Source organism: Pipistrellus hanaki (genome assembly GCF_964339955.1).
Source record: "Pipistrellus hanaki genome assembly, chromosome: 20".
NCBI lineage: Eukaryota > Metazoa > Chordata > Mammalia > Chiroptera > Vespertilionidae > Pipistrellus > Pipistrellus hanaki.
Genome location: NC_140522.1, coordinates 723,407 through 748,366, shown reverse-complemented (window position 1 = coordinate 748,366; position 24,960 = coordinate 723,407). Strand labels below are relative to the sequence as shown.

Genomic DNA, 24,960 nt, shown 5'->3' with positions numbered 1-24,960 from the left:
GCGCGCGTGGCCAAGAGGGTCCGGGTTTGGGGCGGAGAGTGGGGGCGTCTGTACGTGATGGAGGGGCCCGGAGGGAGAGGAGAGACGGGGCGGCTGCCTCTCTGACTCCCCGAGCGTGAGCGAACCCTGCGGCCTCCGGGAGCGCAGACCAGCCTGGCCAAGGGCGGGATACTGACTTCCACCTCTGTCTCCCCCCACCCTCACCCCCACCCCGCCCTTGGGTGCTGGCCCTGGGCGTGTAGGCTCCTCCCGCTCAGCCGCGCACCCCCACCGCCACCCCCACCCTCTCTCCTCGGCTGCCTTCCCCTCCGCTCCGGCTCCGGCTCCAGCTCCAGCCGCCGCCGAGCTCAGGCAGAGGTCGCCGCTGCCCGCGTTAGACCCGGAGCCTCCGGTCCCGGTCCCCGCCCCAGGCCGGGGCGCGCGGGGAGGGCGAGGGGGAAGGGGCGAGGCGCGGGGGGCCCGGGCGGGGGCGCCGCCTCCCCATTGGCCGGCGCCCCGGGTCCCACCCGCGTCCGGAACCCGCGCCCCGAGTCGCTGTCCTCGGCGCGCTCACCCCAGCCCTCCCGGCCCCGCTCCCTCCCCGGCCCCGGCTCCCCGCTCCTCCCCGCCCGCACCGTCCGTCTCGGGGCTGCCCGGGGGCGGCCCTGGCACCGCGGGAGGCGGCGGGAGGCGGAGGGAGAGCCGGAGGCTGCAACTTCGCGCCCCGCACTCGGCGGCGGCGGGGAGCGGGAGGGGCGGGCGGGAGAGGAGCCGGGAGAGCGGAGCCGCTGCCGATCCGGAGCCCGCGGCGCGCGGAGGAGGAGCCGCCGGGAGAACGAGGCGTCCCGCAGCGGCCACCGCGGCCCGGCGCCCCCGGAGGCCCCTCTGCCCGCCGCCCGCGCCCCGCGCCCCGCGCCCCGCGCCCGGCCGGTCAAACCTGCTCCCCCGGCTGCTGCGCCCTCGCCGCGGCTGCCGCCTCCGCCTCCGCCCCCGCGGAGCCGAGCCCGCGCGCTCCCGGCCGCCGTGTCTCCTCCTCCTCCTCCTCCTCCTCCCCCGGCGGCTCCGGGCGGCTCGGGGGCAGCGGCGGGGCCGGCCGGGGCGCGGGGTCCGGACTCGCAGCCCGGAGGCGGCGGAGGATCGCGCGGGCGGGCGAGCGGACCCCCCTCCGGCCGCGCCCGCCTCCCTCCCGCCGGACCCGGACCCGCGCGGCCGCCGGTCATGCTGCCCAAAGCCGAGGCGCCTGGGGACCAGGGCCAGATGCCGGAGAACATGCAAGGTGAGCGGCCGCGCGGCCCGGCCCCCGGGGGAGCGGGGAGGACCGGTGCCCGGGCGGAAGCCGCCTCCCGGGCCGCCAAAGTTTACGGCTCCGGAACCGGGCGAGGCGGGCGCTTTCTCCCCAAGCCGGGCCGCCCGATTCTGACCCGGAGGAGAGGCGCTCCGAGCCCTCCGGGCCCCGGAGCCGCGGCTCAGGCTGACGGCGGCGGAGGCGGAGGGGGCAGGAGGGCGCCCGGTCCCCGGGACCCGTGCGCACTCAGGTAGGGAGCGCTGTGCGCGGGACAGTCACCGGCAGGAGGAGCGGGGGACCCCGCAGGGCTGGTCTTAGGGGTTGGAATGCGGAGGGGCACCCCAAGCCCTGGGTGCGCGCCCCGGGACCCGGGCACGTTGGGCAGAGCGGGCAGAGCCGCGGAGGCAAACGCAGCCCCAGCCCCGGGCTCTGCGCGAGGGGACCCCGTATCTTCGCCGCCGCCCGGAGCGGGGCACGGGGTTGGGGAGAGGGGGTCCCCGGCTCCGGGTCGCCCACAAGAACCGCCTCTCGCGGGCCATGTCTCGCCGTTTCCCCAAGTCGCCAGGCCCGCGGCGGCGGGCAAAGCCCGGGAGGAGTTGGCCGCCCGGCCCCGGTCCGGAGGGAACAAGGCGAGGAAGAGCCGCCGGCGCCCCGTCTGCCCGCGCCCCGACTCCCGGGCAGGAGCGGCGGGGCCGGCCGGGCGGAACCGGAGCAGAGTCCACCCGGGTGGGCGCCGCGCTCGGCCTCGGGGCGGGCGGTGACCGCGCCGGGAGACTCTCCGGGAGCGCTGCGGGGTCCCCGGGGCAGAGGCCCTGAGCCCCACTCGTGGGCGGGCTGCAGGGGGACGCGGCTGTCCCCAACAGGCGTTCCCTGCCGTTTTGGGGTCCCCCGCGCGGTGGAGAAGTGGGGTCGCGGCATGGCGAGGGCGATCGGGGACCCTCCGCCGCTGGCTGCCGCGAGAAGGAAGCTTTGGGGGCGCCCGCGGGGCCCGTGCGGCTGTCCGGGCGCAGCGGGGAGTGTCTGCTCCTGGGCCCGGCCTGGCGCGTTCTCGGGACCCGGAGCCCGAGCCCGGGAGGCAGGGGGAGGCTGCGGGGAGCCGGCAGGGGAACCCCGCGGTCCGTGAAGTTAAAACGGGGCGCCCCCGGAGCCGCCTGGAAGCGCCGCCGCGTCCGCGGGGAGCTTTGGGGACCGGGGACCCCAATCCCCAGGTTTGCCCTCCGGTCTCGGCCGGGAATGCGCCCCCGTCCGCGCCGCGGGGAGAACCGGGGGCTGCTGGATCCCAGACCGCGCCGCGCGCTCTACTTCGGGGGGACCCTCTCCACGGGCCCCGGAGGCCCCGCCGACCCGCCGCTCTTCCCAGACGAGGGCTCCCGTGCCCCCCACGGACCCCCTTTCCCTGTGCCTGGCGGGGCCGCGCCCGAGGTGCCCAGGGCGGCCCCGTGTGCCTCCTCTCCCTCCCGCCTCTCTCGGCGCGGCCTCCCCGTTCGCCTTTTCTGTTCTAAGGGGGGTCCCCGGGCCCGCCCCGGCCCTCTGGGTGCGGTACCCCCGAGTCCCCTGGATCCCGCGGCCTCCGGGCGCCCCAAAGTCAGAGTTAACTGTGTTGGCGGCCAGGGAGCTGGAGGGAGAGACTGGGGAGCCGGCGCGCTCAACTCTCCTCCCCAAAACACGCCTCGAATTGGGCAGGGGAGACGCGGGGCCTAAATCCTCCAACTTTCCCGCCCCCCCCCCAAACCCCTGAACCCCCAGGTCCTCAATTCCGAGGCCCCTGAGGGAGACCCTTTCCCCCCAGTTCCCTCCCAAACCCTGTCTGACTCCGGCCCCAGCCCCAGCGCCTGCCGGATTCCAAATCCAGGCACGGGGCGCCCGCCCCCAGCGCAGCAGGGACACCCCCTCCCCAAGGCCCGCAGGCTCCTTGCAGGAATTTTTTTTTAAAAGAACTTTTACTTTAAAGGGAGAAAGAGGGGGGGGAAAAACACCCCAAGAGCGCAAGTCCCCGGCGGGAAGCCCCTGGTGGCGGCGCGGCCCGCGCTCCGGGATCGGCCCGGCTGCTCCTCCTTCCTTTTCGGGAAACAAATCAGGAAACTCCTGCGCGCTCCCCGCGGGGCTCCCCATCCCCCCGGCCACCCACCACCCCGCCCCCCAAACGCCACTGATTAACCCAAAGCAAACGCAGCGGTGTTTGCGGGGCGGCGGAGCGGAGGTTGAGCAACAACCGGGGACCGGGCGGCGCGCCCCGGGGTCACAGGCCGGAGCGGCCCGAGGGCGCGCGGCCACCCGTGGTCCCCGCCGCGCGGGCCTGGGCGTCTCCACGCGACCGGACCGGACCGGACCGGACCAGGTACGGTCTGGGATGGGACCCCTCGGGCCTCGGACCCGGGGCGCCCGGACCTCGCTGCCCGCGGACGGTCGGACGCGCTCAGCGGGCGGGCGGGCGGGCGGCGGGGCTGCGTCCTGGGAAGGCGGGCCCCTTCCGCGCCGGCCGCCCAGTTTCTCCGTTGAACTTCAACCCTGGCGACCTCAGAGGGGAGATGGCAGGAGAAACCTGTGAAGTGAGGGCGTTCGGGGCTTAGCTGTGTCTCTTTTCCCTTTTTATGTTACAATGTTGCCTTCAGCGGCTTCCCCGGATCCCCCTTCTCGCTGGCGCAGGCGGGTTTGCAAAAGCGCGGGGTTGAAACAAAGTATCCGGAGCGGAAACAAAGTGTCCAGGGTTCGAAACAAAGTATCCAGGATTGGAACAAAGTGTCTAAGATTGAAACAAAGTATCCAGGATTGAAACAAAGTATCCAGGATTGAAACAAAGTATTCGGAGTGGGAACTAAGTATCCAGATGGAGAGGGATCCCCCCGGCTTCCTCCTCGCCTGGGCCCTGAGCCTGGGGAGCCTGGGGAGCCTCCGGGAGCCTCCAGGAAGGGGTTTGGCTGCTTGGACTCGGACCCGAGGCAGGGCGGGGCGGGAGCTGGAGCGTCGCGGCCACGGGCCTGGTCCCGGGGCCGCTCCTCCCCGTGGCGCCAGCGGCAAACTTCCTCCAGAGCGAGAGGGGGTGCAGCAGGGGGTGCAAAGGTGACAACGCTGGGGACTTTGAAAGGCAATTTCAGAGAAACCCGGAGCCTCCGGCTTCTTCCGGCGGCTCCCGCTCCCGGGCAGAGGGGCGGCGGCTTTTGCAGGCTTTTGGGTGCAGAAATGTCTCACAGGAGACCTAGGAGTTCTTTTTAAAAATTTTTATTTATATATATATATGCACTTTTTTAAAAAGATGTTTGGCTTTCTGGCTGCCGCGTCATTCTGGAAGGAACTCCCGGGCACAACGTATTTTCACTTTGTCTCTTTCCTCCTGGCGGACTTTGCCCGCCGTTCCCTGCGGGGACGGGGCCGGGGCCGGGCCGGACGGAGAGCCAGCCGGGGGACTCACCGGGCCCGCGCCCCTCTCTCCCTCTTCTCTTCCAGTGTCTCAGTTTAAGATGGTGAGCTACTCCTACGACGAGGACCTGGAGGAGCTGTGTCCCGTGTGCGGAGACAAGGTGTCGGGCTACCACTACGGGCTGCTCACCTGCGAGAGCTGCAAGGTGGGGCCCTCAGAGCCCCCGCAAGCCCCCGCCCCGGGCAGCTCCTGAAAGCGCCAGGCCGGCTTTTATTTTTATTTAAAACTCTTGAAAAGAAAAAAAAAAAAGAAAGAAAGAAAGGAATAGAGAAAGAGAGAGAGAGACCGTTCCAGATGCGAGATGATCCTTAGAAATATGAGTCTCCTCGAAGTCAGAGGGCGAGCAAATGGATGGTGTTTGGAAAACTTTGCCGCCTCGCACGGCTCCCAGATAGTTTATGACGCTTTTGCTGCCTCCCGGGAGCCTCCGACGGCGGCGACCGGCCCCCCGCCGATCGATCCCGGTGACTTATCTACCGTTAAAGGGCCGTGGCTCTCCGGGGAGCCGTGACTGAGTGGCTTCCAAATACCTTGTAGCTCGCGAGCCGAAGGGCCGGGCATTCATTACCCACAGACATAAACGTCTCCATCCCCAGATTTACTCCCAAAATAATTGTGGGGGAATCCCCGGGAATTTATATCGCGAGGGAGTGCGGGCTGGGTCTCCCCGGCGGCTCCGATAGAGCCGTTTTCATAAATACAGGAGCCGCCTGCCTGGGGGGAGGCGCGGGCGCAGGTACCACGCTGCTCCTAGCGGGAGTTCTTCTGCATCCTCCCGGTCCACGGATACGCTGTTCTCCAAGTTTATTTTTCCTTTTCTAAGCGGAGAGCTGGGTGCAAGGACTTAAACCCCTGCCAGGAGAGAACAAAAACCCTGGCTTCTCCCTCACAAAGTGGGGTTGCTCCAGGAGGACAGACAGGAGGACCAGAGCCGCCCGGAGCCCCGTGGCTGTGGGGGGACGGAGCCGTGTGCTCCACAGCCGGATTAATTTCCGAGCAGAACCCCCGGGACCCGCTCCGTCCTGGGTGCAGCCGCGGGTCTCGGCTCTCTGCGTGTTCCCGTCCGTTCCATTTTTTTTTCTTTCTCTCTTTCTCTCTTTCTTTTTTTTTTTTTTTTAAACAGAGTTCTCATGCTGGAACGCATTCCAGTGGAATTAGGAACATTCTCCCCATTTTTTTTTTCCTTCAAATCCCTTTGCTTTTAACGACCTTGTGTTGACATTGGGGAGAGATCTGAGCTGGTCTGAGAGCCAGGTTTTCCACTGGCTTTTCTTTCTTTTCTTTCTTTCTTTTCTTTTTTTTTCTCTTTCTTTTTTTCTTTTTATTATTTTTTTTTTTCGGTCGTCGGTCCCTGGAATGGTACCAGACGCCCGAAGAACCCTCTCTGGACTCGGACGTGGTGGGGGGTGGGGCAGGGGAGGGGAGAAGCCCCGGGCCATCCTGAAGGTGCTGTCCTCTGACCCTCGAGATGGTGTGGATTCAGCCAGATCTCTCCCTCCCCCCACGAGGGGCTGCCATGGATTGGGGTGTATCCCTGAGGCCAGCAGAACCGCCCAGGCTTGCGAGGAGGGCGGGCAGCCGGCCTCAGGACCCTGGAAAACAAACCCTCGGACCCTCAGAAGGGCCCCCATGGATGGGGTCCGAGGAGAGGATTCACCTCGGAGTCCGGCCGGGGGCAGGACAGGGAGCTGGGCAGGGATGGGTCCCGGAAGGACGGGGATGGGTCCCTGACCCCCCCCCCCGCCTCCCCCAGGGCTTCTTCAAGCGCACGGTGGGCAGGACAGAGACGGGGAGCCAGGCGGGGGAGCCGGGCGGGCGATAGGTCCCTGACACCCCCGCCCCGCCTCCCCCAGGGCTTCTTCAAGCGCACGGTGCAGAACAACAAGCGCTACACCTGCATCGAGAACCAGAGCTGCCAGATCGACAAGACCCAGCGCAAGCGCTGTCCCTACTGCCGCTTCCAGAAGTGCCTGAGCGTGGGCATGAAGCTGGAAGGTAGGGCCCCGTCCGCCGTCCCCGCTGAGGCCCGGTGGGACACGGCTGTCCCGCGCTGAGGCCCGGCGGGACACGGCTGTCCCGTGTTCGAACCCCGCGGACGGGGACACGGCTGTCCCCACGCGTGCTCCCGGCCGGGGACACGGCTGTCCCCATGCGTGCTCCCGGCCGGGGACACGGCTGTCCCGTGTTCGAACCCCACGGACGGGGACACGGCTGACCCCACGCGTGCTCCCGGCCGGGGACACGGCTGACCCCACGCGTGCTTCCGGCTGGGGACACGGCTGACCCGTGTTCGAACCCCGAGGATGAGGGCACAGTTGTCCCCACCGTGCTCCCGGCCGGGAACACGGCTGTCCTGTGTTCAAAACCTGCGGACGGGGGTGGCAGACTTCAGCCTGCGTCCGCTTCATGCATAGTCTGTGTTTCATTCTGGCCCCGGTCACATCCACCCCGAAAACAATAAGTAAGTTTATATCAAGAGCTGTGGCCGAAACCGGTGTGGCTCAGTGGATGCCGCTGAAGGGTCCCAGGTTCGATTCCGGTCAAGGGCATGGACCTTGGTGGCGGGCACATCCCCGGTGGCGGGTGTGCAGGAGGCAGCTGATCGACGATTCTCTCTCATCGATGTTTCTAACTCTCTATCCCTCTCTCTTCCTCTCTGTAAAAAAAAATCAATAAAATATATTTTTTTAAAAAGAGTTGTAGGCCTCGGCCCTCTGCCTCCTCCCCCATTTTATTTTTATTTTTTAAAATAAATATTTCTTACTGATTTTTTTTTTCCAGAGAGAAAGGGAGAGGGATAGAGAGCTAGAAACATTGATGAGAGAGAGACATCGATCAGCTGCCTCCTGCACACCCCCTACTGGGGATGTGCAAGCAACCAAAGTACATGCCCTTGATGGGAATCGAACCCGGGACCCTTCAGTCCACAGGCCGACGCTCTATCCACTGAGCCACACCGGTCAGGGCCCCCTCATTTTTTGTTGTTAGTTTGGGGAGTAGCCGCATTTGACCCTAAAAATAAAAGCAGGTTCGAGGAAAGCAAGACTTCAAGCCATTCAACTGAGAACAAAGGAAAAGAATGTGGGGGAAACTTTTTTTTAAGTTTTCAAACCAGAATGTCCTCATCAACATTTGATTAGAATCTTTTTTTTTCCCCTCTAAATATATTTTTGTTGATTGCAGACGGGAAGAGAGAGAGAGAGAGAGAGAGAAACATCCACAATGAGAGAGAATCACGGATCGGCCGCCTCCTGCACGCCCCACCCGGGGGATGGAGCCCGCACCCCGGGCCTGTGCCCTGACCGGGAATCGAACCCTGACCTGCTGGGTCACAGGTCAGCGCTGCACCACGGAGCCCCGCCGGCCAGAATGGAATTTTTTTTGTTAAATGGCCGTGCCTGTCGTACGTGTAACAGGCAATTACGTGATTCCCGCACGGGATTAACCCCTCGTACTTGTCCCAGGGACTCGCTCCGGCCAGGTGTCATGTTGGATATGGTGGGAAGGCGCCTTTCGAGGTAATGACAGAGCCTGCGGAGTGAAATGGTTTTTTTTTTTAAAGAAGCGGAGAAGCAGGGAGCATGAAAAACGCTGGACTCCTAGACAGGAGACACGCGCCTGCTTTCTTAATAAAAGCCTCCTGACACTTCACAGAGAGAGGGGAGCCGGCAACGTGAACATGTGTCTGTGACACATGATGTGCCGTTCATGTATGTGGTGGCGTGACCCCGGTCCTCCCTCTCTGGCCTTCTGACTTCCCACAGAGGAAGTACGTGGCAGATAAAAGAGCCGTACATATCACTGGCATGTGCAAGCACTAGTGTTGTGTGTGTGTGTGTGTGTGTGTGTGTGTGTGGTGTGTGTTTAAAAAAAATAGATTTTGCCCTACCTGGTGTGGCTCAGTGGGCAGAGCATCGGCCTATGGACTGAAGGGCCCCGGGTTCGATTCCCGTCAAGGCCACAGTCTCGACCCCCTCGTGCGCAGGAGGCAGCCGGTCCACGATTCTCTCTCGTCGTGGCTGTTTCTGTCTCTCTACCCCTCTTTCTTTCTCTCTTCGATCAATAAAGACATTTTAAAAATACGTATTTTATAGATTGGGAGAGGGGGAGGGAGAGAGAGAGAGAAGCATCCACGTAAGAATGAAACGTCCATCCGTCGGCTGCCTCCTGCACGCCCCCTCCTGGGGATCAGGCCCCACACCCCGGGCCTGTGCCCTTGACCAGGAATCGAACCCTGACCCCCTGGTTCAGAGGTCAACGCTCGGCCACCGAGCCACGCCGGCCGGGCCGATGTGATTTTTAAACAAAAGAAAAAGGTCCTTTCCCACCAGCATGACGAAACACTGAATATTCAACGCCCCCGCCCCCACGAAAGCCTCTTTTATGCCGTGTTGCGGTCTGGGTGCCCAGCGATCGGCATACATTTTTAATGCCGGCCTAATCCTGAGATAAAAAGCTCAGAAAGCGTCACCCCCGGCCATGCCCGCACGCCCAGGCTGTCAGGGCGGCCGGCTGGCTCCTGCCAATCGCCCGGGCCCTGCAGGCCTGGAGGGGGAGGGACCGGGGGGGGGGGGGGGGGCAGCTCGCCCGGTGACAACGCGGCCCAGACCCCTCCCGGCCCTGGGACGGCGTCTGAGGATCGGCTTTCACTCCGCACAGTTCTGCTTAAAAAAGAAAACAGAAACGATGGCCCCTGGCGATCGGACGGGCGTCCATCCAGTCCGGGGGGAAATCGTTATTTTCGTTTTCCCTAAAGAAGCGGGTGTCCCGGCCGTGTGTGCGGCCGCGGGGCCAGCGCGGCGGAGGAGGAGGACCGGGCTCTGAGGGCGGGCGGCCCCAGTGTAAAATCGCCGGATACTTTGTTGCTCTCTCGGAGCTTGGATTCGGGAAAGAGCAACGATGTAACGGGCGTGAGAGACGCCAAAGGCCGCTCTTAGGACAAACAGACTCTCCTCTGAGCGATACAGAGCGGCCTGGGGTGTGGCCACCATCATCAGGACATCTTCCCCGTCCACCACGGGGGAGATTTTTTTTTTCTTTTTTTTAATTTTTTTAAAATTTCATTGATTTTTCTTTTTTTTAAATATATTTTATTGATATTTTACAGAGAGGAAGGGAGAGAGACAGAGAGCTAGAAACGCCAATGAGAGAGAGAGAAACATCGACCAGTTGCCTCTTGCACACCCCCTACCGGGGATGTGCCCGCAACCAGTGTACATGCCCTTGGCCGGAGTCAAACCCGGGACCTTTCAGTCCGCAGACCGACGCTCTACCACTGAGCCAAACCGGTTTCGGCAATTTCATTGATTTTTCACAGAGAGGGAGGGAGAGGGACAGAGAGCTAGAAGCATCGATGAGAGAGAGACACCCATCAGCTGCCTCCTGCACGCACCCCGCTCCCCCCTTTACCGGGGATGTGCCCGCAACCAAGGTCCAAGCCCTTGACCCGGGGAAATGGAACCCGGGACACCCTTCCGCCTTGCAGGCCGGCGGGGGGCGGGGGGGGGGGGGCGCTACCCACTGAGCCACACCGGCCAGGGCCCGACGAGACTGGTTGATTCTTGTGTATCTGGCCCGACCCGGGCTCCCCGAGCCAGGCAGGGCCTCCCCCTCACCCCCGTCCGTGCCTCTCTCCGCTCACGCCCGCCTCTCCTCCCCCTCCAGCCGTGCGCGCCGACCGCATGCGGGGCGGCAGGAACAAGTTCGGGCCCATGTACAAGCGGGACCGCGCGCTGAAGCAGCAGAAGAAGGCGCTGATCCGGGCCAACGGGCTGAAGCTGGAGGCCATGTCGCAGGCGATCCAGGCCATGCCCCCCGAGCTGGGCCTGTCGCCCGCCGCCCTGCAGAGCCTCCACTCGGCGGCCTCGAAGGGGCTGCCGCTGAGCCACGCCGGCCTGCCGCCCACGGACTACGACCGCAGCCCCTTCGTCACGTCCCCGGTCAGCATGGCCCTGCCGCCCCACGGCCACGGAGGCCACGGCGCCGGCCACGGGGGCCACGGGGGCCACGGCGCCGGCCACGGGGGCCACGGCGGCCTCCAGGGCTACCCGCCCTACGGCCCCTTCCCCAGCCGCGCCATCAAGTCCGAGTACCCCGACCCCTACGGCAGCTCGCCCGAGTCGCTGCTGGGCTGCCCCTACGCGGACGGCTGTGCGGCCGGCTCCCCGGCCGGCGTGCCGCACCTCATCCGGGAACTGCTGCGCTGCGAGCCCGACGAGCCCCAGGTGCGCGCCCGCATCGCCGCCCACCTGCAGCAGGAGCAGGAGCAGGCCGGCCGCGGCCGGCCGGAGCGGCTCAGCACCTTCGGGCTCCTCTGCAAGATGGCCGACCAGACGCTCTTCTCCATCGTGGAGTGGGCGCGCAGCAGCGTGTTCTTCCGGGAGCTCAAGGTGCGTGTCCCCGTCCCCTCCGTCCTCTCCAGCCCCCCGATGGTGCCCGGCTCTGTCCGCTCTGTCTGTCCGCCCCCCATCCCTCCTGACGGCGCCCCAACTCTCTGTCCGCTCCGTCCTCTCCGGCCCCCCGATGGTGCCCGGCTCTGTCCGCTCTGTCTGTCTGCCCCCCGTCCCCTCTGATGGCTCCCCGGCTCCCCTTCCACTCTGTCTGTCCACCCCCCGTCTCCCCCTGACAGCGCCCCGGCTCTGTCCGCTCTGCCCGCCCCCCGTCCCCCCGATAGTACCCCGGCTCCCCGTCCGCTCTGTCCGCCCGCCCACCGGGCACTCACGCGTGGGGCTCCGTCCTGGTCCGTCTGGCTGTCCATCTGCGGTGCGGTGGGTGTCGTGTGTGGGAAAGGAGCAGGGAGGACCCGAGGGCCTGGCCCCGTGGTCAGCAAACTGCGGCTCTGGAGCCACTGGCGGCTCTCGGGCCCCCGGAGGGCGGCTCTTCCACAGAACGCCACGGCCCGGGCGGGTCCGTGTGGGAGACGTGGCGTCCGGAGACGTTTACGTGTGAACAGCGTGGCTCTCCGGAGACGTGTCCGCCGTGGTGCTGTGGACAGTGGGCTCCGTGTGGAGCAGGCGTGTGCCGGCCACGGGGCCGGTCTGGGGGGATGGGGCTCCTGGTTGGCGGGAATTGGGGGTTCAGGCCGAGCTCGGGAGACGGGGTGTCCCGTCCTGGCTCGGGGTTCCCTCTCCTCCGGGTGGTTTTTGGGGTTCGCCCGGCCAGCTTTGTGAGGACCTGTGACCCAGTCGCGTGCTCTCTTATACGAGGACCCGTTCCCGATTGGGGGGACGGGACGGGGTTTGGGGGGGGGGAGCCAGCATCACTTGTGTTCAGACCTCAGAGAACGAAGTGCCTCAGAGAACGAAGTGCCGTTGGTATTTACTGCCTGTTGGCCTTGCCTCGGGGCCGGTGCCCCGCGGGGAGGGCTGCTGTGTCTGCGGGGGCTTTGGGGGTCAGGGGTCGGGGTCGGGGTCGGGCAGCGGCGAGGGCCTGTCTAGTCTGCTTGGCAGGGCCCCGGGGCCCCCCGCGCTCCGGCCGCGGTGAGGCTAATGGGTTGCTACACGGTAAACAGCGGCCTGTTTGCCTAAGGATCTGAGTGTAACGACGGCCGATTATTTTATTTCCTGAGGCCCCAGCGGGGCTCATGGGGGGTTGGGGGGGGGAGTTCTGTGGGCGCACCCGCCCCCCGCCCAGCCCCAGCCCCAGCCCCAGGCGGCCTCCTTCTCCGTTTCAAACACAAACGCGGGCCCAGCCGGGACCCTGGACCCGGGACCCGGGACCCGGGGCGGCCGAGTGTGTCTGTGACACAAACAGCCTCTCCCTCTCTCGCCCGCCCGCTGAGCGCCCAGGGGAGGGGGCAGCGCGACGGTCACACCCGCGCGGGGACCCTGGGAATGGCCCCGGCCGTGTAGCTCAGTGGGTAGAGCGTCGGCCCACGGACTGAAGGGTCCCGGGTTCGATTCCTGGTCAAGGGCACGGACCGGCCTCAGTGCAGGCTCGATGCCCGGCCCCGGTCGGGGTGTGTGAGGGAGGCAACCCGTGGATGCGTCTCTCTCACATCGATGTCTCTCCCTCTCTCTGTCTCTGTCTCTGTCTCTCCCTTCCGTTCCCTCTAAAAATCACGGGGACATCTCCTTGGGGCGGGGGGGGGGGGGGATTAACAAAACAAACAAGAAAGCATCAGCCTGCGGACTGGAGGGTCCCGGGTTCGATTCCCGTCAAGGGCATGGACCTTGGTTGTAGGCACATCCCCAGTAGAGGGTGTGCAGGAGGCAGCTGGCTCTCCGGGTCAGCTCCCTTTGGCTTCCCCGGCGATAAACCCCTGTGAGGCCCTTTTATGGGGCCCGCGGGTTAATTTTGGCTAAAACAGAAACACCTGCGGGAAGGGCCGTGAAAGGGCCATTCGTCATCGGCGCCCTGTGGGAGGCATGGGTCTGTCTGCCGCGGGGTTTGGAAAGGCGAAGGCGGCCCCGGCTCGTATGGCTCAGTGGGCAGCGCGCCGGGGCCGGGTTTGATTCCGGTCGGGGGCACGTGCCCAGGCTGAGGGGCTCGATCCCCAGTGAGGGGGTGTGCAGGGAGGGCAGCCGCCGATCCATGATGCTCTCTCTGTCATCATGGATGTTTCTCTCTCTCTCCCTCCCTCGCTGACATCAATACAAACATTACATGAGGGTCCATAAGAAATCGGTAAGGGGCCGGGGCTCTCCTCGGCCGTGGCCTCGCCGGCCGCTGGCTCTCGGGACAGCAGGGGCTCCGTCCGCGGCCGCCTGTTCTGGCGGAGGAAGTGAGGGTTCGGGTCACTCGGAGTTAAATATAGAGCGAGGGAGGAATTCCTCTTCCTTTTGTTTACGGGACTTTGTCAGAGGCCGCGGCCGTGGGCAGGCTGAGGCCCGCCCGCCCCCCTGCCTTTTACCGGGACCTGCGGGACCTGCGGCGGGCATGGGGTTTGGAACCAGAACTTAGGGACCAAGTCTCTCTCTCTCTCTCTCTCTCTCTCTCTCTCTCTCTCTCTCTCTCTCTCTCTCTCGGAACCAGTTTCCCGGTATTTGCTCTGCACTTGGGCACTTCCTATTATATTCTGCTGGAGTCTGGTTTATTTATTTATTTATTTTTTAATGTCTAGTTCTGACCCACTAAATTGATTTGACGACACACACACACACACACACACACACACACAGAGACACACACACACACACACACACACAGACACACACACACACACACACAGACACACACACACACACACACACACCCGCCCTCCACCCCCCAGGACAGGTCCTGTAAGAGGCTGCCTCCTCCTCCTCCACCTTCTCCTCCTCCCCCCGGCCAGGCCTCCCAGACACACACACACACACACACACACACTCACAATCACACACACACACACAATCACACACACAGAGACACACACACTGACACACACACTCACAATCTCACACACAATCACACACTCACAGAGACACACACACACACTCACGATCACACGCACACAGAGACACACACACTGACACACACTGACACACACACTCACTCATACACTGACACACACACACTCACAATCTCACACACACACAATCACACACAGAGACACACAGACACATATACACAGAGACCCAGACACTCACATACACACACACCCCCGCCCGCCGCCCCCTCGCTAATGAGCCGCCGTGTCCATTGGATCTGCTAACAGCCCGCGTCCTCGGGGGGTTCTGGGAACCGCGCGCGGAGAGGGCCCGGACGGGAGCGGAGACGGAGGGATAAACAGAAACGCGGGTTAATCCGGCTGCGGCGGCCGGGAGGGCGGGGGAGACGGCGGCCGGAGGGATCCCGGTCCCAGCGGACTCCCCGTCCGGGAGGGCAGGGGGAGACGCGGCGGCCGGAGGGATCCCCGGTCCCGGCCGGCTCCCCTCGGAGGGGGTGCAGGGGTGTGTGTGGGGCCGGAAGGGGGAACAGGGAACCTCCTTTTTCCTGGTCCTTTAGAGACGCTTTCCGAGCGAGTTCCCCAGACGGGGACCGGGCGTCTCGGCCGCGATTCGCCCCGGAAGGCTGTTCGAAAAGCGAACTGTATTTTTTGTGGTTTTTTGTTTCATCAGAAACCATGTAAAAGGAAGGACTCCGTGCCAGACCCCAACATGACATCCCCTATTTTATTTTATTTTTTTAAATATATTTTGTTGATTTTTTACAGAGAGGAAGGGAGAAGGATAGAGAGTTAGGTACATCGATAAGAGAAACATCCATCAGCTGCCTCCTGCACGCCCTCCTACTGGGGACGTGCCCGCCACCAAGGTCCATGCCCCTGACCCGAATCGAACCCGGGACCCTTCCGTCCACAGGCCGACGCTCTATCCACTGGGCCACACCGGTTTCGGCGATGACCCCCTATTTTAACCGTTCTTCTCTGCACAGCGCGGTGTCTCCTGCGGTCTGATCTGTCCTCACACACGTTCGAAACAAAGGGACGAAGTGCCGATGAAAAGGAGACGGACAGTGAAAAAGACGGGGATTTTCAATCGTTATAAGCAGCCACAAAACAAATAAAAATAAAATAAAAACAGGGAAAGAGTCCCAGCCCGATCACCGAGGCTTCATCGGCCGTAACAGACTCGGACCCGCGCCTTCCCTCCTCTGTCCCCTGAGGGACCTGTGAGGGGCCCGTCAGGGGGAGAAGCCAATTGTTCGAGGAACGCGGTTCCCCTGTGTTTTTAAAAAAATGTTTTTATTGATTCCAGAGAGGAACGGAGAGGGAGAGAGACGGATACATCCGCGATGAGAGAGAACCATGGACCGGCTGCCTCCTGCACGCCCCCACTGGGGATGGAGCCCACCACCGGGCATGGGCCTGACCGGGAATCGAACCCTGACCTCCTGGTTCCTAAGCTGATGCTCCAGCCCTGAGCCTCAGGGAAGGGTGAGAGCAGTTTGTGTTAAATTGGAACCATAGAGGGAGGGGCTGCCCCAGGGCCTCTCAGCCTCAGTCTGTGAACGGGCTGTAGCCCTGGCCGGTGTGGCTCAATGGGCAGAGCGTCGGCCTGCGGACTGAAGGGTCCCGGGTTCGATTCCGGTCAAGGGCATGGACCTTGGTTGCGGGCACATCCCCAGTGGGGAGGGTGCAGGAGGCAGCTGATGGATGTTTCTCTCTCATCGATGTTTCTGACTTTCTATCCCTCTCCCTTCCTCTCTGTGGAAAATCAATAAAATATGTTTAAGAAAGAAAGAAAAAGAGAGAAAGAGAGAGAAGGAAGGAAGGAAGGAAGGAGAGAGAGAGAGAGAGAGAGAGAGAGAGAGAGAGAGAGAGAGAGAGAGAGAGAGAGAGAGAGAAAGAAAGAAAGAAAGAAAGAAAGAAAGAAAGAAAGAGAAAAAGAAAAAGAAAGAAACGGGCTGTAATTGGAGGGGCACAGAATGAGGAACACATGGCTAGGCCCCGCCCCCTCCACGGCCCATCTCCCAGGCCACGCCCCATTTCCCAAGGCCACGCCCCCTCCCTGCTCCATCTCCCCAGGCCCCGCCCCCTCCTGCTGCCCAGCAGCAGAATGGCCCCTCAGCTGTCACTGGAGCAGTGGCCGCTTGGGAGCTGAGAGTAACCAGAGCCACAGATCAATCCCCGATGGTGGGGAAACCCTGCCCCTGTCAGACAGAGTCACGTCAGGAGTGAGAAAAACACCCCACACACATGGCTCTGTGTCCCCCCCTCTCTGAGCCCGTGTGGGAAGGACTTGCCCCCCGGCCCGGCGCCTGGCAGGTGGGCTTTGCTGGCGGGGTGTGGGGCGGGGGGAGATGGCAGCCCGGCTCCCTCTCCTTCCTCCCGGGAGGTCGGCCTCACAGGGCTCCGGGCGCCTCCTGAGACAACCACGAATTCCTCCCAACGCCTGGCTTTATTCACGACAGCACAGCCAGCCCCGACCAGTGTGGCTCAGTGGTCGGAGCATGGGCCTGCGGACCGAAGGGTCCCCGGTTCGATTCCCAGTCAAGGGCACATGCCTGGGTTGCAGGCTCCATCCCCAGGAGGGGACGTGCAGGAGGCAGCCCATTGTTGATATTCTCTCATCATTGGTGTTTCTATCTCTCTCCCTCTCCTTTCCTCTCTGAAATCAATAATATATTCAGAAAGAGAACGCAGCTAGACAGCCCTATGCCGGGAGAAATTCAAGCCCTCCCTAGCCAGTGTTGCTCAGTGGGTAGAGCGTTGGCCTGCGGACTGAAGGGTCCCGGGTTCGATTCCGGCCAAGGGCACAGGCCCGGGTTGCGGGCTCCATCCCCAGCAGGGGGCGTGCAGGAGGCAGCTGATCCATGATTCCCTCTCCTCATTGATTTACCTCTCTCCTCTCTCTCTCTCTCCATCTCCCTCTCCCTTCCTCTCTCACAAAACAAACACGTTCTCTGTCCTCCATGCCTCGGCCCCTTTAAGAGCGCCCCCAGTCCGTCTCCGGGGGAACGGAGATCCTCTCCGTGGCCTCTCCCCGCTTCTCGCCGGCGCGGGGCCGGGGGCGGCGTGGGGATTAGAGGACAAATCCGGGGATTTATCTACAAAACCCGAGCTGAGCGCGGGGGCGTCCTGCGGCCGCCGATCGATGCTGCTGCTAATAATGAGTGTTTTATCTGTGATGATGCCTAAACCCCCCTCCCCGGGGCCTGGCCTCCCACCGCTGCTCACCGGCCGGCCGGCCTCCGGCGGGCGCTGCAGCCACAGACCGGCCGGACACCCAGACACCGGCCCGGACACCCAGACACGGGGCGGCTGGACACCCAGACACGGGGCGGCCGGACACCCAGACACTGGGGTGGCTGGACACCCAGACACCGGGGTGGCCGGACATGGGGCAGCTAACACCGGCCCGGACACCCAGACACGGGGCGGCCGGACACAGGGTGGCCGGACACAGGGTGGCCAGACACTGGCCGGACACCCAGACACTGGGGCGGCCGGACACCCAGACACCGGGGTGGCCGGACATGGGGCAGCTAACACCGGCCCGGACACCCAGACACGGGGCGGCCGGACACGGGGTGGCCAGACACGGGGTGGCCGGACACCGGCCCAGACACCCAGACACCGGGGCGGCCGGACAGGGGGGCGGCTGCTACCCCGGTCCCGGTCCCGGTCCCTCCCCCTGTCCCCCGAGCCCGGGTCCCCGACGGCAGACGCTGACCCCACTCCCTGGGCCTCTGAGCGGGTCCCCCGCAGGCCGCCCCGGGAAAGAGGGGGTGCAGAGACGTGGGTCTCTCGTTTGCCCGTTTCTCACCCATGGGACCTGCTCACCCCAGAAACCGGCACTTCCCCGATCTTGCAGCTGCGGCTTTCCCACGGCCCCGAGCCCTACCCTGCAGCCCTGCAAAAGGGGGTGGGGGGGACCCCAATATCCCAGCAGGCGGCCCCCCGGGTGCATGCGTTACGGTCGGCTCCGAGGCAAAGGGGTGCGTGTGCGTGGGGCTCGGACGGTGCGACCGCAACACCATGGGGAGCCCCGGCCGGTGTGGCTCAGTGGGTAGAGCGCCGGCCTGTGGACTGAAGGGTCCCGGGTTCCATTCCGGTCAAGGACACATGCTCGGGTTGTGGGCGCCATCCCCAGTAGGGGGCGTGATGGAGGCAGCGGATCCGTGATTCTCTCTCGTCATGGATGTTTCAAGCTCTCTCTCCCTTTCCGACATCGATAAAAAATATATTTGAAACAAAAGCACACAGGGACCCAGGACACGTTGTCCCACGGCCTCCGACCGATCTAGCTCTCTCTCCCTCTCCCTTCCTCTCTGTAAAGAAATATCAATAAAAAATAAAAATAATAAATTATTTTTTTAAATATGTTTTATTGATTTTTTTTTTTTACAGAGAGGAAGAGAGAGAAAGGGGAACAGAGAGCTAGAAACATCGACCAGCTGCCTCCTGCACATCTCCTACTGGGGATGTGCCCGCAACCAAGGTCTGTGCCCTTGACCGGGATCGAACCTGGGACCCTTCAGTCCGCAGGCCGACGCTCCATCACTGAGCCAAACCGGTTTGGGCAAGAAAAAAATAAATAATAATAAATAATAAATTATTTTTAAAAATTATTAAAAAACAACACCTCGTTATAGATCCCTTCCCCACCTCTCTCCCCCCCCCCCCCATTGAAATCTGTTTTTAGCTCCTGGGAAACGGGAGCCCGATCTGAGACGGGGTCTAAATATAGACGATCCCTATATTAAAAGAGACGCTATTTACGGGCAATTTGTTACTAAATAAACTCCGGGGGGAACGGGTCTCATCAGCAAAGAGGTGAGGCGACCGAAAAACACCCAACACAGGAACTATAAATGACTAAGGCCAGCCGTTATGGGGGGGGGGGGGCTATAAATAACCCCCCAGGCCCGGCCCGCGCTATTCTTAGCTCCGGGAACAAAGGAGGGTCCAGGAATAGAATGAGGGGGGCGGGGGGGGGGGGGGGGGCTCGGCCCCGGGCCCCTCGGCGGCCAGGCCAGCGGGCAGGGCAGGCGGCTGCTCGGAAACGCCTCCGGCTGGCACGGGGCCTGGGGGGTTAACGGCCTCGCGAGGCCGGCTCTGTGCTCGGCGGCGGTGTCCGGGCCGAGGAAATGCTTTTCCTGGTGTTTGTGTCGCTGGCAGGCCCCGGCTTCCTCCCTCCGGCGGGCGGGCGGGGGGCGGGAGGTGTGAGGAGGAATGTCAGCAGCACTTCCGCCCCTGACGGCAGGCAGCCTTTCTTGGGCTTATTTGGTTGTGAGCAGGTTGCATGGGTGGTGGCTGAGGCCGGAGGCAGGAGGGGGCTCGGTGCCCGCCGGCCGGCCGGGGCCCCTTTTCTCCTTGGCCGCCGGGGAGCTCTGTGGGGCGGGGCAGAGCTTCGGAGAGATGGCTGCACCCGCTTTCCTGGTGGAGGGATGGGGTGGGCCGGGAGAGGGGAGGGCCAGGAGCCCCCGTTACCCGCCCCCCACCCCCAGCCCCGCACACACCGCTAAGCGGAAGGGATACAAAGTAACTATGGGTTCCTGTGGCGGACAGACACGTTGTTACAATTTACAAAGAATGTATCGAGGCGATCGATGACTGTGTAAAGAATCTAGGATCGTGGTCATACAAAAACAGACCCCTGGTTTCATAGACAAGTCAATAATATTAACAAGCCGAAACCGGTTTGGCTCAGTGGTAAAGCATCGGTCTGCTGACTGAAAAGTCCCGGGTTCGATTCCAGTCAAGGGCATGTACATTGGTTGCGGGCACATCCCCGGTAGGGGGTGTGCAAGAGGCAGCTGGTCGATGTTTCTCTCTCATCGATGTCTCTAGCTCTCTATCCCTCTCCCTTCCTCTCTGTAAAAAATCAATAAAATATATATTTAAAATAAATAAATAATAATAATAATAATAATAATAATATTAACAAGTAAAAGATGGCTTCATTTGCAAATGAAAACAATAGTTGGAGCCGTATAAAATTGCCAGCCATTGGCCATTTTTTAAATATGTTTTCAGTGGTTTTTAGGGAGAGAGAGAGAGAGAGAAACATGAATCCTGCAACCCCCTCACTGGGGATAAGGTCCAGCACGGGGGCATGGGCCCTGACCAGGAATCAGAACCAGTGACCTCTTGGTGCATGGGACACGCTCAACCAACCGAACCACCCGCGGGAGAGCCCAGTGGCAGGGCCGCTCGGCGCACAGAGGGGGGAAACCACGCCATTGCAGTCAGTTCCATCTTTTTTTAAAATGTACTTGTGTTGATCTCTGAGAGGAAGAGAGAGAGAGAGAGAGAGAGACATCCATGACGAGAGAAAAGGATGGGTCGGCGACCTCCTGCACGCCCCACTCTGGGGATCGAGCCCGCCACCCCATCAGGTGCCCTGACGGGGAATCCAACTCCAGACCCTTCCGTCGCTCTGCCCACTGAGCCACACCAGCCAGGGCTGGAGTCAACTCGGTCTTAGAAGAGGCCTTGTGAGGGGCCGATGGCCTAGTCAGAGGGAGGAGACAGCCCCCCCAACATGCAGACACACCCCCGTGGCTGAGGCGTCGCTCGGCCTTGGGAAGGACCTGCGTGTTCACGCGGGTTTTATGGCCGTGCCACGTGTGTGTGTGTGTCCGTGGGGGGCCCCGTTGGGCTGCAGAACATGGGACGGGCTTCTCGTCTCGTTTTTACAGAAAAAGGGCTCCGCGGGGCGCGTCCCACCCGCTCCCCACGGCCTGCCCGCCCGTTTCTCTGCTTTTCCTAACAACCATCAGGACGGGTCGCGGGCCGTGGTGATGAAGTCCGAGAGGCGCCATCTGAAGCGCTTCTGTTCGGCTGTGAGTTTGATCAGCAGAGAATCAGACGGAGGAAAAATAACAGCTCCCCCAAATTATTCACATCTACACGGAGCGGCCAGATGGGGATGATCTCTGAGCGCACAGCAATCCGGCCACTCAGAGTGTGTGTGTGTGTGAGATCTCTCAACGCATAATAATATGGCCACTCAGTGTGTGTGTGTGTGTGTGTGTGTGTGTGTCTCTCAACGCATAATAATCTGGCCACAGTGTGTGTGTGTGTGTGTGTGTGTGTGTGTGTGTGATCTCTGAACACATAATAATCTGGCCACTCAGTGTGTGTGTGTGTGTGTGTGATCTCTCAACGCATAATAATATGACCACTTAGTGTGTGTGTGTTTGTGTGTGTGTGAGAGATCTCTGAACACATAATAATCTGGCCACTCAGTGTGTGTGTGTGTGTGTGTGATCTCTCAACGCATAATAATCTTACTATATATGTTATATTATTACACACACACACATACATTAGAAGCCTCGGTACAGGAATGTGTGCATGGGTGGGGGCCGGCCAGCCTGGCCAGGGGGCGGGGACACGGGCGGTCGGCCGGCCCGCCTGCTGGTCGCACTCCCGGTCGAGGGGACCATGTGCACATGAGCCTTTTATTCTGTAGGACGGAGGGGACCATGTGCACATGAGCCTTTTATTCTGTAGGACGGAGGGGACCATGTGCACATGAGCCTTTTATTCTGTAGGACGGACACGGAGCGGCCGGAAGATTATGCGCTCCGAGATCCTCCTCCTCTGGCCGCTCCGTGTGTTTTCCCAGGAGCAGTCGAGGCGGTCTTTACTTTAAAACACCGTCGTGTGGGGTGGATTTCCAGGCCAGGGAGTCAGGAAGATGTGGCACTGAGTGGGAAGACTGCCTTGTTGAAAACATCAAGGACGCGGCTCCCCGCCACCTGTGAGTCCCGGGAACAGAGGTCACGTCCGGGCCGCCCGGGGACCAGACGGATCTCTCCCCGGAGAAATTTTATCCTTTCCCCCGTGCGGCCGACAGCTCTGTGATTATCTCGTCGCGTGATTTATTCACGGGGTTTCCGAGTGCCTCCCGCGCGCAATGTCAGACAAGGTAAACAATACGTTACACGCCGGGTCCTTCGGAAACGTTTTTAAAAAATGCAGCCCTCGCCCGCCTGGCTCCATGGGTAGGGCGTCCGCCCTGGGACCAAAGGGTCCCGGGTTCGATTCCGGGCAAGGGCATGGACCTCGGTGGCAGGCTCCTCCCCGGTCCTGGTTGGGGTGTGAGCCGGGCTGGGGAAGGAGGGGGTTAACAAAAGAAAAACAGCCTTGGCTGGTGCGGCTCAGTGGAAAGAACATCGCCCTGCGGACTGAGAGGTCCCGGGTTCGATTCCCGCTCAGGGCACAGGCCCGGGTTGCAGGCTCCATCCCCAGTGGGGGGGGGGGGGGGGGCGTGCGGGAGGCAGCCGATCCGTGATCCTCTCTCTCTCTCACCGTGGATGCTTCTCTCTTTCTCTCCTTCTCCCTTCCTCTCTGACATCCATAAACACATATTGATATTTCTGAAAACAAGGAAACACATAAATCTTAACGTCCCTGAAACTCAGTGCCCGCCTTGCTTTCACCCACCGACACCACCTGCTCCCCGGTACTGGCATTTCCTTCTGTATCAGCGACGGCCCTTCTCACCCAAAACGAGAGGAGGCGCAGGCCCGCGGGGCGGGGCGGGGGCGGGAGTCAGCGGGGGCGTCGGCCTAGAGCATGGCGGGTGCCTCCCACTCCCGGCCTCCCTGTGTGGGGAGGGGGCGCCCGCACAGACAAGGTGCCCGTGACCTTGAACCTGATTGACAGCCCAGGGTCCAGGGCCGAGGTGAGAGTCCCGGGCCGTGTCCTGGGGCCCCGCCCCCGCTCCCCTCCCTGTGGGCCCCCTGTCCGCCGGAGTCTCCCAGGCCGAGGGGAGGGGCGGGGCGGCCGGGAGGCCGGGAGGTGGGATTTCGGAGGGAACAGTGTCGTGGGCACCGCGTCCTGCCCGTCAGAACAGACACCTCCACAAGCACCACGTCTCCGTCCTCGGAGGGCGGGCACGTGGCCTCTGTCCCAGGGCAGAATAGATAAGACACCTTTTTTCTCTTTTCTTCTCTTCTCTTTACTTTTCTTTTAATATATTTTATTGATTTTTCACAGAGAGGAAGGGAGAGAGATGAGAGCCAGAAACGTCGATGAGAGAGAAACATGGACCCGCTGCCTCCTGCACGCCCCCCACTGGGGATGTGCCCGCCACCAAGGTCCATGCCCTTGACCGGAATCGAACCCGGGACCCTTCAGTCCGCAGGCCGACGCTCTATCCACTGAGCCACACTGGTTAGGGCACTTTTTTTTGCACATAAGACATAACTCGCCACGGTGATGCACCTTCCCGAGTGGTGTCACGTCTCCGGAAACCCTAACCGCCCGCTCCCCCCACCCCCCGCCCCCACACCCCCGCCAGCACGGGGATAAACCCGCCACCTGCACACATACAGCTTCCTCTCTCCCTTCCTCACTGCATGCCCTGGCCCTCGGAGGAGCGGCTGAAACAGCAGCGGCCGCCCTGGCCGGTGTTGCTCAGTGGGTAGGGCATCACCCTGTGGATCCAACGGTCCCGGGTTCGATCCGGCTCAAGGGCACGTCCCTCGGTGGCAGGCTCCTCCCCGGCCCGGGGCCCCCCGGACGGACGAGGCTGGTGCTGGAGGCGGCAAACCATTGACTCTCCTGAGGACACTTCTCTCTGTCTTTTCCTCTCTCTAAAGATCGCTGGGAAAGTGCCCTCAAGGGGAGGATAAAAAAATTAATAAATAAAATAATAATAATAGTAAAACACGCCGGGACCAGTGTGGCTCAGTGGATAGAGCGTCGGCCTGCGGACTGAAAGGTCCCGGGTTCGATTCCGGTCAAGGGCATGTACCTTGGTTGCGGGCACATCCCCCGTGGGGGTGTGCAAGAGGCAGCTGGTCGATGATTCTCTCTCATCGACATTTCTCTGTCCCTCTCAATTCCTCTCTGTGTAAAATCAATAAAATATATTAAAATAATAATAATAATAATAATAATAATAATAATAGTAAAACAGCCGCCATCCCAACTCCACCCAACCCCCCTCCCCGGCTCCCTTTCTCACTGTTCCCGTCCTGCCCGTGCCTCCGTCCCCGTCTCCAGGGTGAGAGCCGACGGGATCGCCGATCCCGGCACGCCCAGTGGAGGCGGCGGCAGCCAGGAGCCGGCACCCGGGTGGTGGGGGGGGACCCCACGGACCCCGAGCCCCAGGGCGGCCCTCGGAGCTGGCCAGAGGGCATTTCCACCAGGAAGCCCGGCCCGGCCCGGCCCGGCCCGTCACTGTCCACGCCGGAGCCCCCAGTCCGTCTCCGGTCCCCCCTGTAGCATCCTGCCCGCGTGTCACCGAGGTCAGCGGCTGGCGGTGACAAACGGCCCTCGCCCTGCGCCGCGGGCAGGCATTTGTCAGGCCCCCGGGCCATTGCCTCTGAGTTATGGCGGCGGCCGCTCCGCGGCTCCGGGGGCGATGGACGGGGGCCGGCGGCGCCAAGGGCAGGGTCCTCCCGCTGAAGGACGCGGGAACAGGTGGAAGGTTAATGGCGCCGCCGCCGCCCGCCGCGCGGCGTGATGTATGGGCCGCGGCCCGCACGGGCATCGGCGCCCGAGATATATTATTCCATTTGGGCAGCGGCGCGCCCCGGCCGCTGATCGATGGCCGCCGTCCGCCGGGGCTGCTGGCGGGGCCCGGCCCCGCACCCGACATAAAAATAGTGCTGAGCTCCGGGCTTTTCCGCCGGAGGATCGGACAGAACGGACGGGCCCGGCTGCCTTCGGGGAGGGGGCTGGGTGGGGCTGGGGCGGCGGCGGCTGCTTGATTATTATTTTTTAAAAATATATTGTATTGATGTTTTACAGAGAGGAAGGGAGAGGGATAGAGTTAGAAACATCGATGAGAGAGAAACATCCATCAGCTGCCTCCTGCACACGCCCCCCACTGGAGATGTGCCCGCCACCAACGTCCATGCCCTTGACCGGGAATCGAACCCGGGACCCTCCAGT

At 62.5% G+C, this 24,960-nt stretch overlaps 2 protein-coding genes across 2 annotated transcripts in view; one reads left to right on the top strand and one right to left on the bottom strand.

The window, feature by feature from the left end:
* The window catches only part of KIF14 (kinesin family member 14), a gene marked incomplete at its 3' end in the record, with an annotated part of 120,296 nt that overhangs the window by 75,536 nt on the left and 19,800 nt on the right, over positions 1-24,960 (bottom strand). The gene's annotated exons all lie outside the window — the stretch shown is intronic.
* Positions 1,138-11,861, top strand: NR5A2 (nuclear receptor subfamily 5 group A member 2; the record flags this gene model as incomplete). Its single annotated transcript, XM_084868810.1, has 5 exons — positions 1,138-1,255; positions 4,709-4,827; positions 6,536-6,677; positions 10,347-11,071; positions 11,844-11,861. The coding sequence occupies exons 1-5, from the start codon at positions 1,198-1,200 to the stop codon at positions 11,859-11,861; spliced, it is 1,062 nt and encodes a 353-aa protein (XP_084724936.1). The 5' UTR covers positions 1,138-1,197.